Source organism: Saccopteryx bilineata, chromosome 6 (assembly GCF_036850765.1).
Source record: "Saccopteryx bilineata isolate mSacBil1 chromosome 6, mSacBil1_pri_phased_curated, whole genome shotgun sequence".
In the NCBI taxonomy this organism is placed as follows: domain Eukaryota; kingdom Metazoa; phylum Chordata; class Mammalia; order Chiroptera; family Emballonuridae; genus Saccopteryx; species Saccopteryx bilineata.
This window is the reverse complement of record NC_089495.1, coordinates 1,527,511-1,549,102: the sequence shown is the minus strand read 5'-3', so window position 1 is coordinate 1,549,102 and position 21,592 is coordinate 1,527,511. Positions and strand designations below refer to the sequence as shown.

The 21,592-nt window shown below is 51.7% G+C and overlaps 1 protein-coding gene across 1 annotated transcript in view; it reads left to right on the top strand.

The window, feature by feature from the left end:
• Positions 1-21,592, top strand: part of CSMD1 (CUB and Sushi multiple domains 1) — a 1,658,614-nt gene that overhangs the window by 1,558,796 nt on the left and 78,226 nt on the right. The window contains exon 50 of the mRNA XM_066237815.1: positions 9,165-9,350. Coding sequence (XP_066093912.1) covers positions 9,165-9,350 — 186 coding nt within the window. The remainder of the gene's footprint in view (positions 1-9,164; positions 9,351-21,592) is intronic.

The window sequence follows — 21,592 nt, the reverse complement described above, 5'->3', positions numbered from 1 at the left end:
GGCCACCCTCGCTCTGCCTGTTGGCGGTGATATGAGTGGCCGGCCTCCAGGAGCGTGCTTGGAAAGTCCGCATGTGAAGATTAAACCTGTGTTAAGTTGCTCATTGGTCGGTGTCCAGGGCCCACCTTGTTCATCTCGGGCACCGAGTGTGTCTGCAGGACGTGCGGGATGCCCTCGGAAACGGTGGCCACGCTGCCTCCACGCCTCTCCCACTGTGAGGAGCCCTCAGACTCCAGTTTAGTATGTTTACTAGTGTTCTGCTCTCTCCGAGGAGTGTGGTTTCTCAGATGTGTTAGTACTTCTCTTTTGTGAGTGTCTTCTACTTCACTCCGACTTTTTCTGTCATAATTGGAGAAAAATTTAATGGGATATCTGGTAGGCGTATTTTTCTCCCTCCCTCCCTCTCCTTCTCCTCCTCTCTCCATATATATATATGTGTGTGTGTGTGTGTGTGTCTATATTTTTTACTTTTACTGTTTAATAGAAGACCCGATCATTTGCTTGGTTTAGGAGCTAAAAAATCCTCAGTCTGTGCCTCTTCAGATTTTCTAGCTGCACTCACATCCACTTACTTACTGTTTCTATTAAATACAAGGTTAGTGTGACTCACTGGAGAAGAAAAGGGGGCAGCCTCCTCTAGTAACGTTTTCTAGTAGAGACGCAATCGATTTTGGACACTGAGGGTTTGTTCCCTCGTTTCCCCCTTTTACGTACGTGCGGCCTGAGTATAAGAAGAAAAAGAAAAAAAAAAAAAAGGTTGTGGTCCTTAATTCTGAACCAGAGACCTGACTTGTCTTTCTTGCTCATTTTATGGAGATGTTATGTTGGCCGTTGCGAAAATTCATGTAGGATATGTCTGGAGAATTGTAAGTATCTTTTCTGAAAGAACTGCTAGAACGTTGTTTTAGGGAAAACATATAATGATTTCTAATGAGCCACTGTGAGACAACAAGGGTGAATTTTCATTTTGAATAATTCTTTTCCTCAGGTCTGCCACCTTTCCTGACAGACTTTCATAAATTTGAGTCACATAGTTATTTCTCCTTTAATATTCTCTATGTGTATCTATTTATATCTATATCTATAGATAGATATAGATCTATAGATACAGATATAAATCTATAGATAGATATAGATCAATAGATACAGATATAGATATAGATATAGATACAGATACAGATATAGATACAGATATAGATATAGATATAGATATAGATATAGATACACATGGTACAATGTAGCTAGAATGTCAGGTCAGCAGCTTTGAGAATTTATGAGACCCACAAAGTCCCCTTTGTTAAAAACATTACACTGGGCAACAATTTTTTTTTTTCATTTTCTGTTGCATGAGGTTTTAGAACTGTTTCTATATATTTCTGCATCACTGATTCCAAATCTGAAATTCGTTTTTCGGTACATGCTCTAGTTTTTATGAAATTTTAATTTCTTTTTGTTACAGTTAATGGCATGCATTGGTTTTTAAATTGAAGTTAAAGGGCAATGACTGTTGGATTGAACATAATCACAAGGCAATTAATGTTTTACAAACATCACTTTTACATAACTGTAGTTGTTTTTATTTTATTATTATTATTATTTTATATTTCTGAAGCTGGAAACGGGGAGAGACAGTCAGACAGACTCCCGCATGTGCCCGACCGGGATCCACCCGGCACGCCCACCATGGGGCGACGCTCTGCCCACCAGGGGGCGATGCTCTGCCCATCCTGGACGTTGCCATGTTGCGACCAGAGCCACTCTAGCGCCTGGGGCGGAGGCCACAGAGCCATCCCCAGCGCCCGGGCCATCTTTTGCTCCAATGGAGCCTTGGCTGCGGGAGGGGAAGAGAGAGACAGAGAGGAAGGCGCGGCGGAGGGGTGGAGAAGCAAATGAGCGCTTCTCCTGTGTGCCCTGGCCGGGAATCGAACCCAGGTCCTCCGCACGCTAGGCCGACACTCTACCGCTGAGCCAACCGGCCAGGGCCTTGTAGTTGTTTTTAAATGTAAGAAATTATCTGATAAAAACACCCTTTATTTTGTTTTAAGATGGAATCATGGCTTCTTCGAGTAGGTGTAAATGTAAAGTCCTAACACCTTCTGTTATATATGTGGCTGTTACACACTTCAATGTCAAAAGCGCAATGTTTCATCATTTGTGACACGTGCATATATTGCCTATTTTCAAGTTCCCCTTGGCAATCAAGACAAGAATTGGGCTTCTCATATTGTGTGTCATAATTGTGAGGAAATGCTTTCTGACTGGACAAAAGGAAAACGCAAAGGAATGCCTTTTGGTATTCCCATGGTTTGGCATGAATCCAAGGACCACAGCATTGACTTATTTCTGTCTGATCCATACAAAGGGCATCGGCAAGAAAAAGTGGCATATGATCTTATATCCTAATATTCCTTCAGCAATACGACCTATCCCACGCTCTGAGACACTCCCAGTTCCAGTTTTCAATGGTTTTATTTCTTCTAAGGACGAAAAAAGTGAACATGGTGATCAAGTGTATTTTGATAAGATGCATGAGGAAATAGTTGTAGAATCTGAAGGGTCTTCTTCTGATGCCAAACAGTCATTAACCCCTCAGCAGTTTAGCCAACCCGAATTGAATGACTTAGTAAGAATGACATAAAAATTGTCCTCAACTTTCTGAAGTATGAGGAGAATAACTGAATTATTTGTGTGGCTCTTAAAATGGTAAATTTCCTGCTAGAACAACAGAGAAGTTTCACGAAATATCCTTGCTTTCTGTGTTTGTGGGACAGACAAGCTCGGGAGAAACACTGGACACAGAAGGAGTGGCCGAAACGTGAAGCTCTGGAAGTAGGGATGCAAAATATTGTGAATGAACTTGTAGTTAATCGAGACAGGATCATTTTTCCCCCACTTCACATCAAACTTGGCTTAATGAAGCAGTTTGTTCAGGCTTTGAATAGGAAAAGTGAATGCTTTCAACATATTATTTCTGCTTCTCCTGCCTTGTCTTTCGAGAAAATAAAAGCAGGTGTATTCGATGGACCTCAAATTCGAACCCTCATACGTGACGAAGAATTTGCCAGGAAGATGATTAAGGAGGAGAAAGCAGCATGGCAGTCTTTTGTGGCAGTTACAAAGAACTTCCTTGGCAACAAAAAAGCAGAAAGCTATGAATTTCTGGTTCAAAGGATGTTGTTTGCTTTCCACAACATTGGATGTAACATGAGCATTAAGATTCACTTCCTGAACAGTCACCTTGATAAGTTTCATGAAAATCTTGGAGCTGTTAGTGATGAGCAGACTACTGCTAGAGCATCAAACAAGATTGTCCTCAACAAGTACACAAACACAAGAGCTACAAACTCAAATTTTTGCCTGAATAGAATTTAAATAAGTTTTACACAAATTTTATGATTAAAATAACTGATTTAATATGTTCTATTTCGAAATTGTAGACAGATTCTGATGCAATCATATCTTTTAGTGTATAAGTGTGTTTGCCGCATTATATAAATTAATATATTTTCACAAAGATGATGCCCAAGAACACATTCTACTTCATTATGTTAAACTAAATGTTGAAAATTTTACAATAAGATGAAAACATAAAATTTTGAATTGCAGAAAAACTGTAGCTTACAGAGAAAGATTAATGTCAGATTTGAGATCAGCACACTCGAATTAGGTGAGAACAAGTGTTTTTGTGGATGCAACAAAAATTTCATTCCCCAGTATTATCACCAGCTCCCTCCCTTCTGTAGGCAGCTTGGTCTCTTTGCTGCTCTGTTTTTTCACTTAGAAAGAAGGCCCTGGCTGGTGGCTCAATGGATAGAGCATCAACCTGGTGTATGGACGTCCCAGGTTCAATCCCAGTTAGGGCATGCAGGAGAAGCAACCATCTACTTCTCCCTCTCTCCCTCTTTTCTCCCTCTTTCCCTCCTGCAGCCAGTGGCTCAGTTAGTTCGAGCATGACCCCAGGCACTGAGGATAGCTTTGTTGGAACGCATCATCCTCAGGCACTAAATATAGCTCAGTACTCGAGCATCGACCCCAGTTGGGGTTGCCAGGTAGATCCCAGTTGGGGCACATGCAGGAGTCTGCCTCACTATCCCTCCTCCTCTCACCTTATAAAGGAAGGAAAAGAGGACGACTGGAATACCCATTGACTCTGTGCTGCAACGCTGTCACCCCTGATGGCCAGGTGACCACGTAAAACAATTGTCGTTATCCTTATTTTGCTGGGATGAGCTAAGAGCCTGGTCCGTGATCAGAACCAGCAGGGATGTCTGGGTGACTTGTCATGCACAGATGACCTTGTCATCATGGCATCCCACTCCCCCCATGAGACAAAGGTCTGCCCAGAATACAGGTTCCCCGGACACCAGCCCTAGTGCAGGTGTGGCCCTTCTGTGGCTGAGTGTCCATCAAGGTCCCTCCAGACCTGAGACAGGGACAGGAACCAGCTCAGAGGTGGCATGGAGCGTCCTCTTTCTCTGAGGACTTGCTTTTTGAGTGACACTTAGTTTTATATTCCTAAGAAAAGACTTTTTTTAAAAACGTTCACACCCGTGCCTTCCTGTGGGGGACACAGTCGCTTTATTACGGCCTCACCATGACGGGGTTTGCTCCTTGGGACGTCCAGTGTGGCCACCAGCTGCCACGTCAGGCCTTTCGCTGTAATCAGCCGCTTGTGTGCTTGACCTCCTGGCTACCTTTCCATGGCCTCTGTATCTGTTTCAGATTAATACGCGCTCCTTTCTTCCTCTGGGGACGATGTGCTAACTAGTTTCAGGAGGTTCAGAGCAGGTCCCGGAACCTCGCCTGAATCCCGTCACCCACCTTTTCCATGTCACCGCCGCCTTGTGTCCGGCCATTTCGGGTCACATCTGAGAGACGGAGTCGTCACCTCCTCTCCCCTCCTTCCCGGCCCTTGCCTTTATCTCTCCAGACCGAGGCGGGGATGTTTCTAGTGCTCTGAGCTCATACGTTCTCTTTTTAAACTGTCTGACATCACACCTGTCCCCACAAAATGAATAAAAATGGTGTGGTCTGTGAGGTCCCCTTGGCTTAGTGAGGAGACCAGCACCTGACCTCCACTGTCCCTGTGAGTTCCTGTCTCAGCCTCGGCACGGGATTGGTGGCGGGTTGGGTGCGGGCTAAGCATCAGGTAAGATGTCGCTTAGTATCCAATTATTCTAAGGAAGTCCTTGGGAAACCAGAGAAGACAGGAGAATTAAAATAAATAAGGAAGAAAGAAAGAAAGGCAGAAGGAAAGGGGTCTGGAAGTGTCACCATTCATGTTCACGTTCAGTGTGGCTTTTATTCCTTCAGAGTTAGAAGTTAGAAGCCTATTTCTAACCGGGTCATTCGTACATCTATCTATGGCCGGTGGTTGGACATTGGAAATGAAATATATTTGGATATAGAGAAATCCAAAGGGTGGTTCTTTGCAGACACAGTGGCACGTCACCGAGGGGCCAGTGCTGGCACCAGCTCCTCCGAGACCCAGACCCGATGTGGCCAAGGCTGGTGACACTGGCGCCAGCTCCTCCGAGACCCAGACCCGGTGTGGCCATGGCTGGTGACACTGGCACCAGCTCCTCCGAGACCCGAGCCCGGTGCGGCCATGGCTGGTGACACTGGCACCAGCTCCTCCGAGACCCGAGCCCGGTGCGGCCATGGCTGGTGACACTGGCACCAGCTCCTCCGAGACCCGAGCCCGGTGCGGCCATGGCTGGTGACACTGGCACCAGCTCCTCCGAGACCCAGACCCGGTGTGGCCATGGCTGGTGACACTGGCGCCAGCTCCTCCGAGACCCAGACCCGATGTGGCCAAGGCTGGTGACACTGGCACCAGCTCCTCCGAAACCCAGACCCGGTGTGGCCAAGGCTGGTGACACGAGCCTGGGCAGGGTGTGACATTTCTGCTGTCCCCTCCCTTGAGCACTGGCCCCGGTCGGGGCTCAAGCGTAACACGCGATGTGTCACTCAGAGGTTCTGCTGTGGGAATGTGATCATGCAACTCTTCCCTGCATTTCCCCAAAACAAAGGTATAGGTTGTGAGTGCGTGTTGGTAGTAATCATACTGTTTTGTAGTTTATGGAGTGCCTTCATTGTATCAGCACAGAGCTAATCGGTACGTGGTATTTCATTTGCCTTTGAGGGGGGCATTTTTGACCTGCGAGTGAGGGGTCAGCATCCAATAAAGAGGTCACCCAGGTGGCAAAGGTCAGAGTCAGGAACCCGTTCAGAAGTCTGACTCAGAGCCTGTGCTCTGGAGCAGAACCGAGTGTTCCAGGTGGGTCTGTGGTCATTTGCTGAGGTTGCTGGGAGACAAGGTGCTGGTGGTTCAATCAGGGGCTGAGAAACGTGTTCCCTTTCGCTACAGCAGCATGAGGGAAACACCCCAGACCTTGAAAACTGCTTATATTTAACTGACATTTTGTAAAAAGTGATCTGTACAATATCTGCTACCTAGTAGTCATGAAGACCACGTGGGATGAAGGAATTACAGGGACACATCGTAGACATTGGCAGCAAACTGCCTTCACCCCGTACGTCTGAACTTAGAAGCCTGTGAGAATTAAGCCGCCCGTCTTCACTGGATCAGAAGTGGTAGAATAACATTTTCCATCAATTGAAAACCCCTATTTCAAGTTCTGTTAGATAGCTTTTTGTTTTGTTTTTGTGTTTTTCTGAAGTTAGAAGCAGGGAGGCAGAGACAGACTCCCACATGCAGCTGACCAGGATCCACCCGGCATGCCCACTAGGGGGGTGGGCTCTGCCCATCTGGGGCATTGATCCGTTTCACGGAGCCATTCTAGCGCCTGAGGCAGAGGCCATGGAGCCATCTTCAGTGCCCGGGCCAACTTTGCTCCAGTGGAGCCTTGGCTGCAGGAGGGGAAGAGAGAGACAGAGAGGAAGGAGGAGGGGGAGGGGTGGAGAAGCAGATGGGCACTTCTCCTGTGTGCCCTGACCGGGAATTGCACCCAGGATATCCACCTGCCAGGCCAACACTCTACCACTGAGCCAACCAGCTAAGGCCCAGATAGCTTACTGTTAAGACACTGAAGGGGCTGAGACCCACAGCTCAGGGCAGGTGAAGATTTCTAATTGTCCATGAGACGACAGAAATAGATTCTTCTCAAGCCCCTGGCATCAGGGCTCACGTGTGACATCACCCTCCAGAGTCAGTGGGGAAGGTTCGTTACAAAGCTCTTTGGTGGTGGCCGCCTGGGCGTGACCCCTCTTCCAGGGGGATTTCGTCTCCCCCTTTCACCGGCCAGAGAAGTCACTTCATCATTGCTCCGCCCAGACGGGAACGTGCCAGGACACTGGACCCCGCGCACGCTTCGGTGAGCGGAGGAGAGATTAAGGTGCGTGGGAATGAACACACGGTCCCTGGAGCCGAACCTCAGAGGGACAGCGAGGGACCGAGGTTCTCGTGACGCTGTGGGGTGACATTGAAAAGGCCACCAACTGCACTGGACACGTGCTCACCTCCACACGTCACCTCCACAGCGGTGGCTTTGGCCAAGCCATCGGTCATTCATGGATAAATACTTTGTCTGAAATAGCGTCTGTGTATTTTGGTCCAAAACTACCACGTACTTTTATTGTCCGCTTCAAATATGTGTAGAGGACCCAGTGCTCGAGGTGAGCGGAACACCGCCCTCGTCCGCCAGCCTGAACTGAAGAATGACTCCGTCTGATTTCCGTTGAAGCAGGAGTGTTCGGCTTCCGTGTCGGACCAGGGCGGCCCCTTCTGTTTCGTGTCTGTTGGAATGCACACACACTGCATGCATGTTTCAGGTGATTGAAACAGTTCGTGTCCGGTAAGCACGAAGCAGGTTCCGGAACGAGGACTTTCCGAGGGTTGGGTTCTTCCCCTCCCTGCATTCTCCTCTACTTCTCCTGCATGTCCCATCAAGAACAACGAACAACAGCAACACAGTACAAGCTAAACCATAGGGTGCCAGGGGCTGTTGAGGATTACAAGGTGACCTCGGTGGGGGGGAACAGGGGGGTCCTAGATCCGCTCTGTGACCAAGGGTTTCTCACAACGTCACTGTGATTGTGACACCCCGGACAGGTCATTCTTGTCTCTCTGAGCCTCAGTTTCCTCGTCTGTAAAAGCAAACTCTTTCTACCAGCCTTTCCAGCTGTGTGTGCGGAGTTCTCTGGGAATCGGTGTGGGAGAAGCTTCTGACGCTCTGCATTTCAAAGGCATGCCCTGAGTGCCCTAAGTGTGGGCCGAGTCAGAGTCGGGCCTGCGCCGAGTCCTTGCCGAGCTCTCCGGGACAGCTGCACCTGAACCGGGCGGGCCCTGCTGGGCGTGGACCCCTCTGCCCTGCTCCCCTTTGCTCTTGTTGGAGCCTGTGGTCGTGTAGCCGAGGACGTATTTTTGCCTCCTCCCGGGGAAGGCTGGCTGAGAGCTGGCACCTTGAAGGAGGAGGCGCTTCTTCTGCTGGACCCGGCCGCGCGCAGTGGGTGCCTTACGGCTTCTCTCCCCGCGGGCCCGCGTTCCCATCTGGCCGGGCCCACCCCCACTGCCGCGCACAGACCTCCGGGGCCAGCCTTCCGCCTGGGCGTCTCCCCTGGGCCCCGGCCGCGTCTCAGTCCCCTAGGCTCCGTCCCCGGACAGATAACCTGTGAGATCATCGATCCTGTGGTCACAGATGCGTGGGTGGACCTGGCCACCTTATGCGCCTTTAACAGAATGTCCAGCAACGCGAGTCCCTGGGGAGGGGGGAGGGGGGAAGAAGAGGGCGGCTTTGGAGACCTGTGGGTCACTGCGGAACGCCGAGGCGTCGACACTGGTTAATGTTGTGATTGTGCAGACATTACTTCACCCTCCCCCCACCCCCGTATGAGGCGAAGTGGACCATGAACCCCTTGCTCCTGTTCGTCTGCCTGAGCGGCCGGTGAGAGTGACCAGGACGGCCGTCACATCCCCTCTGGAACCGTCTCCTGACGCCGTTCCATTCTGGGCCGTCTTCCGTTGGTCCTGGTTGACCCTTCAGTTCCCTAACGCTGTGACATGGGTGTGACACGCACGGTATACGGTGTATCTGACGTAGAAAGAGATACATTTTTATAGGCATTTGAAGTGGAAGGCAGGAGGGGGCCGGTGGTGTGAGCTCGGGGAGACGTAACATGGTGTCGGCTTCCTGTCTTCTCAGCTGTGTCCTGTGGAATCCCGGAGGCCCCCGGAAACGGCTCCTTCACGGGGAACGAGTTCACTCTGGAGAGCAAGGTCACCTACCAGTGTCACGAGGGCTTCCAGCTGGACGCCGGTCAGCACGCCACAGCCGTGTGCCAGGAAGACGGGCTGTGGAGCAACCGAGGGAAGCCACCCACCTGTAAACGTAAGTGAGGGGAGTGGGTCTCCTCGGGAGCGACGTCCCCGGTGAGACCCCTGGACCCAGAGCCTCGGCGTGTGAGCGCTGGGCTGCTGCACGGTGGCCTCACGGCCCGTGTCCTCCACGCAGAACCCTGCAGCCGGTCCAGACAAGCACACACACGCTGGAGGGTAGTTCAGATAGAGTGGTGCTGACGGCATCGGGACTGGACGTGCGGACGGAACACACACCGGGCCCTGTTGCCACCTGCAGTTTGGGGACAGGAAACGAAGAGGAAATTGAGACATGACCCTGGCAACAAGTCAGCTCTCTTTCCTCCTCCTCTCCCGTCTGATCTAAGTTCATTGAGGTCCAAGGTGGTGTCCGGAGTGTTTACACATTACCTTCTCTGTGTGACGCATCGATGCGCCCTAGAACGGTCACTCCTGGTGTGTAAAACGGGGCGTGTTTCCTGGAAAGCGGTTAGTAGTATAGCAGGTTCACCGGGAGCACTGTTTTGTTCAATGTCGTTTTGTTATAATATTGATGAGAAAAAATACTGTTGGCCCCTGGCCGGAGCCCCTGTCTGTGGAGTTGGCCCGGTCTCCCCAGGTCTGCGTGGGGTTCTCCTGGGACTGGGGGTTCTGCCCATGCCCCGCAGACGTGCACACGCACTGCACGGGCGTGTCTTCACTGCTCTCTGAGTGACGTGGGCTTGGGCGTGTGGCTCTGCCAGGAGCCATCCTGTCCTGGGGACATTCCCACCTTGTACCCTCAGGAGTCACCAGTAGGGTCCCCAGTAGGGGTTCTGGCCACAGGAGACCCAGAACTGGAGGAAGCAGGTTGAAAAATAATGATCTCACTTATTTCATTAATCTTCCTTAAATGTATGTATAGCTCACATTTATTTCAATGTGTAATATGAGACATGTTTGGGGTCTTTATTAAGAAATTTGATGATGGGCCCTGGCCGGTTGGCTCAGCGGTGGAGCGTCAGCCTGGCGTGAGGGGGACCTGGGTTCGATTCCCGGCCAGGGCACATAGGAGAAGCGCCCATTTGCTTCTCCACCCCCCACCCCCTCCTTCCTCTCTGTCTCTCTCTTCCCCTCCCCAGCCGGGGCTCCATTTGAGCGGGGATGGCCTGGGCGCTGGGGATGGCTCCTTGGCCTCTGCCTCAGGCGCTGGAGTGGCTCTGGTCGCGGAGGAGCGACGCCCTGGAGGGGCAGAGCATCGCCCCCTGGTGGGCAGAGCATTGCCCCTGGTGGGCGTACCGGGTGGATCCTGGTTGGGCGCATGCGGGAGTCTGTCTGGCTGTCTCTCCCTGTTTCCAGCTTCGGAAAAATACAAAAAAAAAAAAAAAAAAAAAAAAAAGAAAATTGATAATGTCTTTGTGACCATAAATAGACACTAAACTCTTATTTATTTCCGTGAGCCTGTGGTGAGTTCCTTATACATCACTTCACTTACAGCTGTGGTTTTCGAGAACCTATTGACCACGTTAAGTGAGGGTTTATTGCGTGTGTGTGAGTAACACACATATATATGTAATCTTACAAAGGGTCAAAACTTTGGATTCTTCTAGAAGTCTACTTCTAAAAAAAAAATGATCAAGTTCATAATGCAAAGCCAAAGAGAACAAATGTCCACACTCACACACATGCAATTGTATGCACACACAATTTACTCCAAGGTCTTCTTTGCAGCTGTATCAAAATGAACCTCACATTGGAAATCTAACTGCATGGTTCCTAACTATGGGAAAACGGCGTACTATTGACACATACATAATAGTTTTCCTCTTGAAATGGTAACACAAAGGATCCAGTCCTCTTTTCTCCTTGATGAGAGAGAGAGAGAGGGAGAAGCATCAGCTCACTGCTCCACTTACTCTTTCCACCTGGTTGTGGCCTCACTGACTGCTTCTCTATGTGCCCAGATGGGGGATTGAACCCGCAACCTTGGTGCACCTGGATGATGCTCTATCCACTGAGCCTTCCTTCCAGGGCCCCTGTAGTCTTTAACTGTAAAATTAGTTTATTGGCCACTTTTGTGTACAGTAGCTTGGTCATGTTAAAAATATTTAAGCTGCCCTGGCCGGTTGGCTCAGCGGTAGAGCATCGGCCTAGTGTGCAGAGGACCCGGGTTCGATTCCCGGCCAGGGCACACAGGAGAAGCGCCCATTTGCTTCTCCACCCCTCCGCCGCGCTTTCCTCTCTGTCTCTCTCTTCCCCTCCTGCAGCCAAGGCTCCATTGGAGCAAAGATGGCCCGAGTGCTGGGGATGGCTCCGTGGCCTCTGCCTCAGGCACTAGAGTGGCTCTGGTCGCAACATGGCAACGCCCAGGATGGGCAGAGCATCGCCCCCTGGTGGGCAGAGCGTAGCCCCTGGTGGGCGTGCTGGGTGGATCCCGGTCGGGCGCATGCGGGAGTCTGTCTGTCTCTCCCTGTTTCCAGCTTCAAAAAAAAAAAAAAATGAAAAAGAAAAAAAAAATATATTTAAGCTGCTTGACCTGTGGTGGCGCAGTGGATAAAGCGTCAACTTGGAACACTGAGGTCGCCGGTTCAAAACCCTGGGCTTGCCTGGTCAAGGCACATACGGGAGTTGATGCTTCCTGCTCCTCCCCTTTCTCTCTCTCTCTCTCCTCTCTAAAATGAATTTTTAAAAATTAAAAAATATATTTAAGCTTCTTAGACAGAACTATGTAAATGTTTATGGGAAATAATTGAACATTACCTCCTGAATTTTAATTCTATTCCTGCCATTTTTGTCTACTTCTTCTGGGAAGCAATTACTGCATTTCCTCTGAGTCTGTTACACACCCTTAAGACAACGCTCATGTTTCTTAGTTATTTTCTATTCAATAAAGCACTGTTTTATTATAATTATGTAATAGTGCAGGAAGCCAGGATAACAAGATCACTTGGTGTATATATTATAGTAAAGGTCAAGCCTATTTCAAAGTAGTCTCTCAAGTTAAGAGCTTAACCGCACAGACGGCAGTAACACAGATGTATTTTGGGTGGTTTATGATAGGAGCACCTCGGAAGAGAGCTTAGAGAGCGTTAATAATAAAGCCCGCCAAATTTTTAAAGTGATTGTTCCGTGTCAGATGCTTCAATCGTTTATCTGTACCGCTCATCAGAGCCGTGAGAAGGTGGACACAGGTCACCTTGCAGATGGAGTGGAAGCTACTCAGGTGGGGAACTGGGGTCTGGTGTCACCCCTGTCAGGTTCGAAGTCCCCCGTTCTCTTCACCAGCCCCGCGACCCCTGCTCTCGGCAGGCTCTGGGATCACGGGGAGAGCGTCACGGTGCTCAGTCCCGGTCCTCACCAGCGGAGGGATCCTGGCGGTTCGCACAGGTCCAGTCTCGGTCCTCACCGGCGGAGGGATCCTGGCGGTTCGCACAGGTCCAGTCTCGGTCCTCACCGGCGGAGGGATCCTGGCGGTTCGTGCCGGCCCGGTCTCGGTCCTCACCGGCGGAGGGATCCTGGCGGTTCGTGCCGGCCCGGTCTCGGTCCTCACCGGCGGAGGGATCCGGCCGGTTCGTGCCGGCCCGGTCTCGGTCCTCACCGGCGGAGGGATCCTGGCGGTTCGCACAGGTCCAGTCTCGGTCCTCACCGGCGGAGGGATCCTGGCGGTTCGTGCCGGCCCGGTCTCGGTCCTCACCGGCGGAGGGATCCGGCCGGTTCGTGCCGGCCCGGTCTCGGTCCTCACCGGCGGAGGGATCCTGGCGGTTCGCACAGGTCCAGTCTCGGTCCTCACCGGCGGAGGGATCCGGCCGGTTCGCGCCGGTCCGGTCTCGGTCCTCACCGGCAGAGGGATCCGGCCGGTTCGCACAGGTCCAGTCTCGGTCCTCACCGGCGGAGGGATCCGGCCGGTTCTCACCGGTTCAGGAGAACCGACGCCTGATTTTGTGTTGAGTTCGGTGAACCGGTTGTTAACATGGTGCTTGTCATCAGGGTTCTCTCAGGGGGGCGCCTGGGAAGCCACCCCATGTAGAAATCACACATTTACATTCCTTATTCTTTTTTAATGTTCACCTGCGCAACGGCGTATTCTAAGTGCCCTTAGTCACGTGTGGACTGTCTCTAGGTGAGAAAAATTGCAAGTGAGGGGGCCAGTGAAGAAGCAATGTGGCAATAACTTAAACTAGACTTTTATTGTTTTTTGTTAGGTATTATTTAATATTTTTTCCTTAATATTTAAAAACTTATAACCTAGTTTTGTGTACCTCTTTTCTTGTTCTTACCTAAGTAGTAAATGCATGAAGTAGTAAACTACCTTTCGGCATATTTTTTTATACTCGCTACGGTGATCAGGGCAGCGAGCGGCTGTTGAGTTGCTGGAACCCCTGCTGGTCCTCACGTCAGGCTTGGCCCTCAGCCGTGGATGCCTCTGGCTTTGGGGAGAACGCAGACAGCGGCGTTTTGTTGCTGCTGCTGTTCTCGGGGTGCTGTGCGTAAGATGCACCCCTGTGCTACATTTCCAAGGAAAACCCGTTCTGAACGTATAGACTGTCCGAGAAAGACGGTGAACGGCAAGGGCTTCTGTAGATGTAAGTTCTGGTTCTGCCTTTGGAAAAGTAGCTTGCTTGTTCAGAGCGACTCCAGGTTCACAGTAAAACTGAGCACAACGTACAGAGACTTCCCATCCACGCCCCACCCCCACAGGCCAGCCTCCTGGTCACCAACACCCCCCATGGTGGTCACAGCTGATGGCCCCATGGACACATGTCCTCATCGCCCCAAGTTGGTGCCTGAGCACATGCACTCTGAGCTGTGCACGCTGTGAGCACGGACACATGTATGATGATCCGTGTCCATTATCGGGGCCCCCAGGGTCGTGCCAGTGCCGTAAGCACCCCGTGCTCTGTGCGCTCACCCCCTCCTCCCCCGACAACAATCCGGTGACCGCTGACTGTTGTGTTGTCCCCCAGCTCTGTCTGTACAGAGTGTCCCACCCGGTGACCGCTGACTGTTCTGTTGTCCCCCAGCTCTGTCTGTACAGAGTGTCCCACCCGGTGACCGCTGACTGTTCTGTTGTCCCCCAGCTCTGTCTGTACAGAGTGTCCCACCCGGTGACCGCTGACTGTTCTGTTGTCCCCCAGCTCTGTCTGTACAGAGTGTCCCACCCGGTGACTGCTGACTGTTCTGTTGTTCCTCTCGCTCTGTCTGTACAGTGTCCGACTTGGAAACACACCGCATGTTTCTCCTTTTCAAGATCAGGTTCTTCCTCTTGGTCACGTGAACGTAGCGTGCCTTCATATCTTTCTGGCTTGGCAGGTCATCTATTTTTAGCTGAATAATATTCCATTACCTGATTGGACCACAGTTTATCCATCACCTACAAAGGTCATATCCTGCTCACTTCCAAGTTCGGGCAATTCTGAGTGAAGCGGCTAAGAGCCTCTGTGTGCTGGTTTTCGTGTGGTTCTAAGTTTTCAGTTCACCTGACTACACACCGAGGAGTGCGATTTCTGGATAGTATGCTGAGAGGATATTGAGCTTTGGAAGACACCGCCCACCTCTCTCCGCAGCCAACCTCTCTTCGCAGCGGCTGCACCATTCTGCGTTCCCAGCAGCAGTGAGCGAGGATGCCTGCCGCCCCGCGTCCTCGCCTGCACTTGGTGCTGTCAGTGTTGGGATTTTGGCCGTTCTGCTAGGCGCCTCATGGTGTCTCGCTGTTGTTTAATTTGCATTTTTGCAGTGACCTGCAATGTGAAGCCTCTTCCTGTGGGCTTGTTTGCCCTCTGTCTGCTTTCTGCTGCCCAGCAGTCTGTCCAGGTCGTTGGCCCATTTTCAATCAGGTTGTTTGTTTTGTTATTGTTGTGTCTTAAAGTCTTTATTTATTTACTGTTATTTTGGTTAACAGTTCTGATGAGCTACCTCTTTGGCAGACGTTTTCTTCCCCCACGATGTTGGCTTGTCTCCTCATTCTCTTCACAGAGCTGTTTGTAGAGCAGAAGTTTCATGTTGATGGAGCAGTTTGTCAAGACTTTCCTTCAGGGAACGTGCCTTGGGTGTTGTGTCTAAAAAGTTGTCCCCAAAGCCAAGGTCACTGGGATTTTCTCCTATTTCCTCCTCTGGGAGTGTCCTGCTCTACGTGTGGGTGCAGGATCGGTTTTAGAATAATTTTTGTAAAGGGTGTAAGGCAGGGGTCTCAAACTCATGGCCCGTGGGCCGCATGCAGCCCGCCGAACAATTTTGTGTGGCCCGCAGACTAATCCACGAAGTTCAAAATATTTTGGATAAAATTAAGTAAGCCTAGGGGCCTACTTGTATTTTTCATTTCTCTAGCATCCTAGCTAGATATTGGCTTAGTTAATAGCAGTTGTGATGCGAACTACAGTTTCTGGTCGTTTTGTGACACTGAGTAAACTGCATGTACGATTGTGCTTGTACTGATTTTTTTTTGTTTTCAACTGCAGTGAGAAAAGTGTTGCGTAACAGTTGCCTTTTGTAGACCTAGTGCGGCCAGCCGAACAGCTGTGATCTTGCTCTGCGGCCCACATGCTGAGTTGAGTTTGAGACCCCTGGTGTAAGGTTTATGTCTATAATCATTTCTGCGCATGGAGACCCAGTTGTTTCGTTCGTTGAAAGACGGCTTTTCCCCCATATTTACCACGTTGGCTCCGTGGTCTCAGACCAGCTGACTGTGTGGGAGGGTCTGCGTCTGCATTTCTGTTCTGTGCCATCGACCTGCATGTCTCTTTGTCCCCAATGCCACACTCTCTCCCTGCTTCTGTTTCTATTTGGCTAAAAGAGAATGTGACAAAAAATGACACTCGTTTCAAACTATATTTAATACAAAATCAATGAACTGAAAACTTAATTAAAGGTATTTTCCATTTTTCGATAAAGTCAATATCATTTTTTTCCCATTGTCAATGTTTTTAGGGACTTCTCTGAGTTTAGTGAAAACGCCTGATCTGCACAGATGCCTCTATTATCTTTAAAGCCACGTGAAACCATTTCCCTGAAGACAGAGCTCTCATTGACTATTCAGGCTGTGGCCTCAGCGGTGTTTCCTTTTTTTTTTTTTTTTTTTTTTCATTTTTCTGAAGCTGGAAACAGGGAGAGACAGTCAGACAGACTCCCGCATGCGCCCGACCGGGATCCACCTGGCCCGCCCACCAGGGGCGGTGCTCTGCCCCCCCAGGGGGCAATGCTCTGCCCATCCTGGGCGTCGCCATATTGCGACCAGAGCCACTCTAGCGCCTGAGGCAGAGGCCACAGAGCCATGCTCAGCGCCCGGGCCATCTCTGCTCCAATGGAGCCTTGGCTGCGGGAGGGGAAGAGAGAGACAGAGAGGAAAGCGCAGCGGAGGGGTGGAGAAGCAAATGGGCGCTTCTCCTGTGTGCCCTGGCCGGGAATCGAACCCGGGTCCTCCGCACGCTAGGCCGACGCTCTACCGCTGAGCCAACCGGCCAGGGCCAGTGTTTCCTTTGACGTTGGGAAGCGTGATCTTCAGATTAATTAAAGGGGGGCTCACGGGCGTGCCGGTCGTGTACCGGGCTGATGAAGTGTGCAGGAGCCCTGAGCTCATCACCACAACATGGGGTTGCTTCTTCCCAGACGTGGGGGACAGGATGCCTGTGCAGTGCAAACGTGAGCAGTGTTTACGTCTTCATGAGTCGTACGGACACCTGGCAGCCACCCTAACTGGGTGTGGTGATTATACTCACACCTGGCAGCCACCCTAACGGGGTGTGGTGATTATACACACACGTGGCAGCCACCCTAACTGGGTGTGGTGATTATACACACACGTGGCAGCCACCCTAACTGGGTGTGGTGATTATACACACACGTGGCAGACACCCCTAACTGGGTGTGGTGATTATACACACACCTGGCAGACACCCCTAACTGGGTGTGGTGATTATACACACACGTGGCAGTCACCCCTAACTGGGTGTGGTGATTATACACACACCTGGCAGACACCCCTAACTGGGTGTGGTGATTATACACACACGTGGCAGCCACCCTAACTGGGTGTGGTGATTATACACACACGTGGCAGCCACCCCTAACTGGGTGTGGTGATTATACACACACCTGGCAGACACCCCTAACTGGGTGTGGTGATTATACACACACGTGGCAGACACCCTAACTGGGTGTGGTGATTATACACACACGTGGCAGCCACCCTAACTGGGTGTGGTGATTATATACACACCTGGCAGCCACCCCTAACTGGGTGTGGTGATTATACACACACCTGGCAGCCACCCCTAACTGGGTGTGGTGATTATACACACACGTGGCAGACACCCTAACTGGGTGTGGTGATTATACACACACCTGGCAGCCACCCCTAACTGGGTGTGGTGATTATACTCACACCTGGCAGCCACCCCTAACTGGGTGTGGTGATTATACACACACCTGGCAGCCACCCCTAACTGGGTGTGGTGATTATACACACACGTGGCAGACACCCTAACTGGGTGTGGTGATTATACACACACCTGGCAGCCACCCCTAACTGGGTGTGGTGATTATACACACACGTGACAGTCACCCTAACTGGGTGTGGTGATTATACACACACCTGGCAGACACCCCTAACTGGGTGTGGTGATTATACACACACCTGGCAGCCACCCCTAACGGGGTGTGGTGATTATACACACGTGGCAGTCACCCCTAACTGGGTGTGGTGATTATACACACACGTGACAGTCACCCCTAACGGGGTGTGGTGATTATACACACGTGGCAGTCACCCCTAACGGGGTGTGGTGATTATACACACGTGGCAGTCACCCCTAACTGGGTGTGGTGATTATACACACACGTGGCAGTCACCCCTAACGGGGTGTGGTGATTATACACACACCTGGCAGCCACCCCTAACGGGGTGTGGTGATTATATGCACACACACATTCCCCTATTTGGAGCCCCTTTTGCAGCCTGGTCTACAGAATGCCAGTGCCAGGAGATTCTGCCCCCCGGTAAACAGGTGGGCATTGTGGAGCTCTGAGGTCAAGAGCCATCTCCGTGAGAATTGTTTGGGAAAGAAGCCTTGCTTTTTACAGGCTTAATTGGGGGTCGGGGGCTAGAGAAAGAGAAGCAGAGAGTTTCTAAAACAAGGAAGCAGCCAGAATGCTTTGGAGTCCAAGGAGAACGTGTGTGAGGGAGCTCGTGGGCGTGGGGAGCTAAAGGCATGCCCGGCCGGGAGGGGCACCCCCTGGTCTGTGCCCTGTGGGGCAGCTCGCTGACAGCCGGCGGCGTAGAAAGGTGGGTGAGTTGTGGCCCAGCCGTCGGGATCCGCGGTGCACACAGGAGCCTAGACAGACTGTCCTGATGGGAACCACCGTCGGACGGGATGACCAGTGCAGAGACAGAGACGTGTGCTCAGCCCGGGTCAGTCTGCCTGCAGGACACGGGGCTGGGCAGGGACAGGCGTGCGGCCTCTGAAATACTGGTGCTCATCAGCTTGCTCTGTGAACGGTATCTGGACATCGGACTGGGCCACACGTCCGTCTCTGTTCCAGCATTTAATGACACGACAACCCCACAGAGAGGCCTCGTTCTCCTTACAAGCCCAGCAGGAGGTGAATAACAGTATCAGATGCTGACAGCCTGCAGCCACCCAGTGGGATTGGTCGTCACAGAAACACGTGTGCACCGCCCCTCGGAGGTCCCCGCGGCCACAGGTCAGGCTGCGCGGTGATGGTGGGAATCGATGCCAGTGCAACACAGCACTTGAGTGACGTTCCCAAGTGTGTCTGTGGTTAGCGGAAGCCAGGCCCGCGTTGGAGGTCAGCGGAGTGAGGGGGGCATCCCTCTTCATTCTTCCTTCACCCCTCTCTTCCCTGTGTTCCATTCACATTCGGTCAACAGCACCCACAGAGACACCTGCCCACAGCCCAGCGCTTCCACGCCAGGCCTCGTCCCCGCCACCTGCACCTGAGACCACCTCCATCCCCTTCCCCCCCTCCCCCTGCAGCCTGCCCGGTCTCTGCAGCACATGGAAGTCAGACGTCCCCTCAACTCAGTCCCCCCAACCGTCCTCACGACTAGTAGAACAAACCCTAAACTCTCTCCCTGGTTTGAACTCACTTCTCCAAAGAGGGGAGACGTCCTGGAGGGGTCTGCGTGGACCCTGGCCAGCTCGCGTGTGGCTCTGGATGTGCGTGTCTGGGTGTTCACACACCGTGGTGGTCACAGCTCCTGGAAGACAAGTCCTGGAGGGGTCTGCGTGGACCCTGGCCAGCTCGCGTGTGGCTCTGGACGTGCGTGTCTGGGTGTTCACACACCGTGGTGGTCACAGCTCCTGGGAGACGAGTCCTGGCTCGCGTGTGGCTCTGGACATGCGTGTCTGGGTGTTCACACACCGTGGCGGTCGCAGCTCCTGGGAGACGAGTCCTGGGCCCCTCCCGGCTTCCAGGCTGGTCCCAGAGCCTCCCGCACGGGGACTCCCGCGATTCTCAGAACGTCTAGGACTTCGCGATTCCGTTAGCTAGACGTGGGGCAGTGGCCAGGGTCGCAGAGACGGAAGGGAGGCCAGCTCAGGGTTTGGTCCAGGACACCTGGGAAGACCGCCCTGTCCTTTTGTCCAGCGGGGTGACCCCTGGGGATCGACCACTCAGGGTCACGTCTCACATGATACAAGACTGAGAACAGACAAAAACGGTGGCCAGTCTTGAGCACGAGAGAGTCTCTTGTGGAAAGTGTCTCATAGCTGGGGTGCCTGACAGAGCCTCACGTTGTCTGAGTACCTGGAACAGAGTGATCTCGGGACAACGGACATTTCCGTCCAAAGTGTCCCGGAAAGGTCAGGAGTGAGAGCCGTCAGCCGTTCAGGTTGGAGACCGTTGTGCTGTGGAGAACGATGCACCACAGAGAGCGCCTGGGGTGGCCTCGTGGTTTGTGCATTTGCGTTTCTCTTTTAAGGTGCAGATCTAGATGTAGAATTGCTTTGAAGTTATAAAAGAGAAAGAAAATCCTTATAAAAAAATGGCTTCTTACATAAAAATGCAAGTTCCCTGGGCGAGGAAGCCGTGGTGTGATCAGTGAGATGGCCATTCACTGGGAAAAGCCCATTTGCATTTTAAAACTTTTTTTATATATATACTGACTATTCTTTGATCAGGAACACTGATCATCAAAGGGGAAAATCAACCTTCAGCTTTCTGAATATCCTCTCAAACTTTTAAAAAATGCCCTTGTTTCCTCCGATACTCATTAGACTTTCTGGATGGGAGGAATGAACATTTAGTTAAAATTCTTTGGTTGTCGAAGGCAGGAGAGTCTGATCCGTTTGTGTGGGGGTGGGGTGGGGGGGCTGGTGTTTCTTCACTTCATTTAAAATGAGGAAGTTGAGCCGAACACTTTGCCGGAAAATGTGGTGAGTGCTCCGTGCTGATGAGCTCCCCGCGGCCTGTCCGTCTGCAGCCCGGGGCAGGGACACAGGACGGGGCACGTTTCCCGAGCTGCCGCTCTTCCGTGGCGCCACGTAACGGACTCCCCAGGGGTGAGCAGCACGGCGGCTCTGTCACACGTGCGCCTGTGACGCGTGGACAGGCCGAGTCCGCCGCCCGCTCGGTGGATGGGAACGAGGGCGTCGTGGATGACTGTGTCTCCCCACACCGTCTCCGTCTGGTCCCGGCAGATCTCTGAGGCCGAGGGGGGGGGGCTCGTCCCTTTTCACCTTAATATGTCACCGAGCCTGCATGTGGATCGCTGACGGCTCGATTCGTGCCACTGACGTCACACAACAAGAGAGCGCTAGGCATTATCACAGGGGGCGCAGCTCCGACCCCACGATGAATGGATGTGCTCAGTGCCCTTAGCGTTTAGGAGGAAGCTGAGATGTTACTGTTACCTTTCAATTAAAGGGAAGTCACAGTCACAATCCCAATGTGTGGGTACTATTTTATTTTTGTGACAGAGAGAAGGACAGATAGGGACAGACAGACAGGAAGGGAGAGAGATGAGAAGCATCAATTCTTCATCACGGCTCCTTAGTTGTTCATTGATTGCTTTCTCATATGCGCCTTGACCAGGGGCTATAACAGAGTGAGTGACCACTTGCTCGAGGCCACGACCTGGGCTTAAACCAGTGACCTTGGGTCTCAAGCCAACAATGCTTGGGCTCAAGACAGTGACCATGGAGCCATGTCTATGATCCCACACTCAAGCCAGCGACCTCGGGGTTTCGAACCTGGGTCCTCCGGGTCCCAATCCGATGCTCCATCCACTGTGCCACCACCTGGTCAGGTGGTACCTCTTTGTTTATTTATCTATTTATTTAA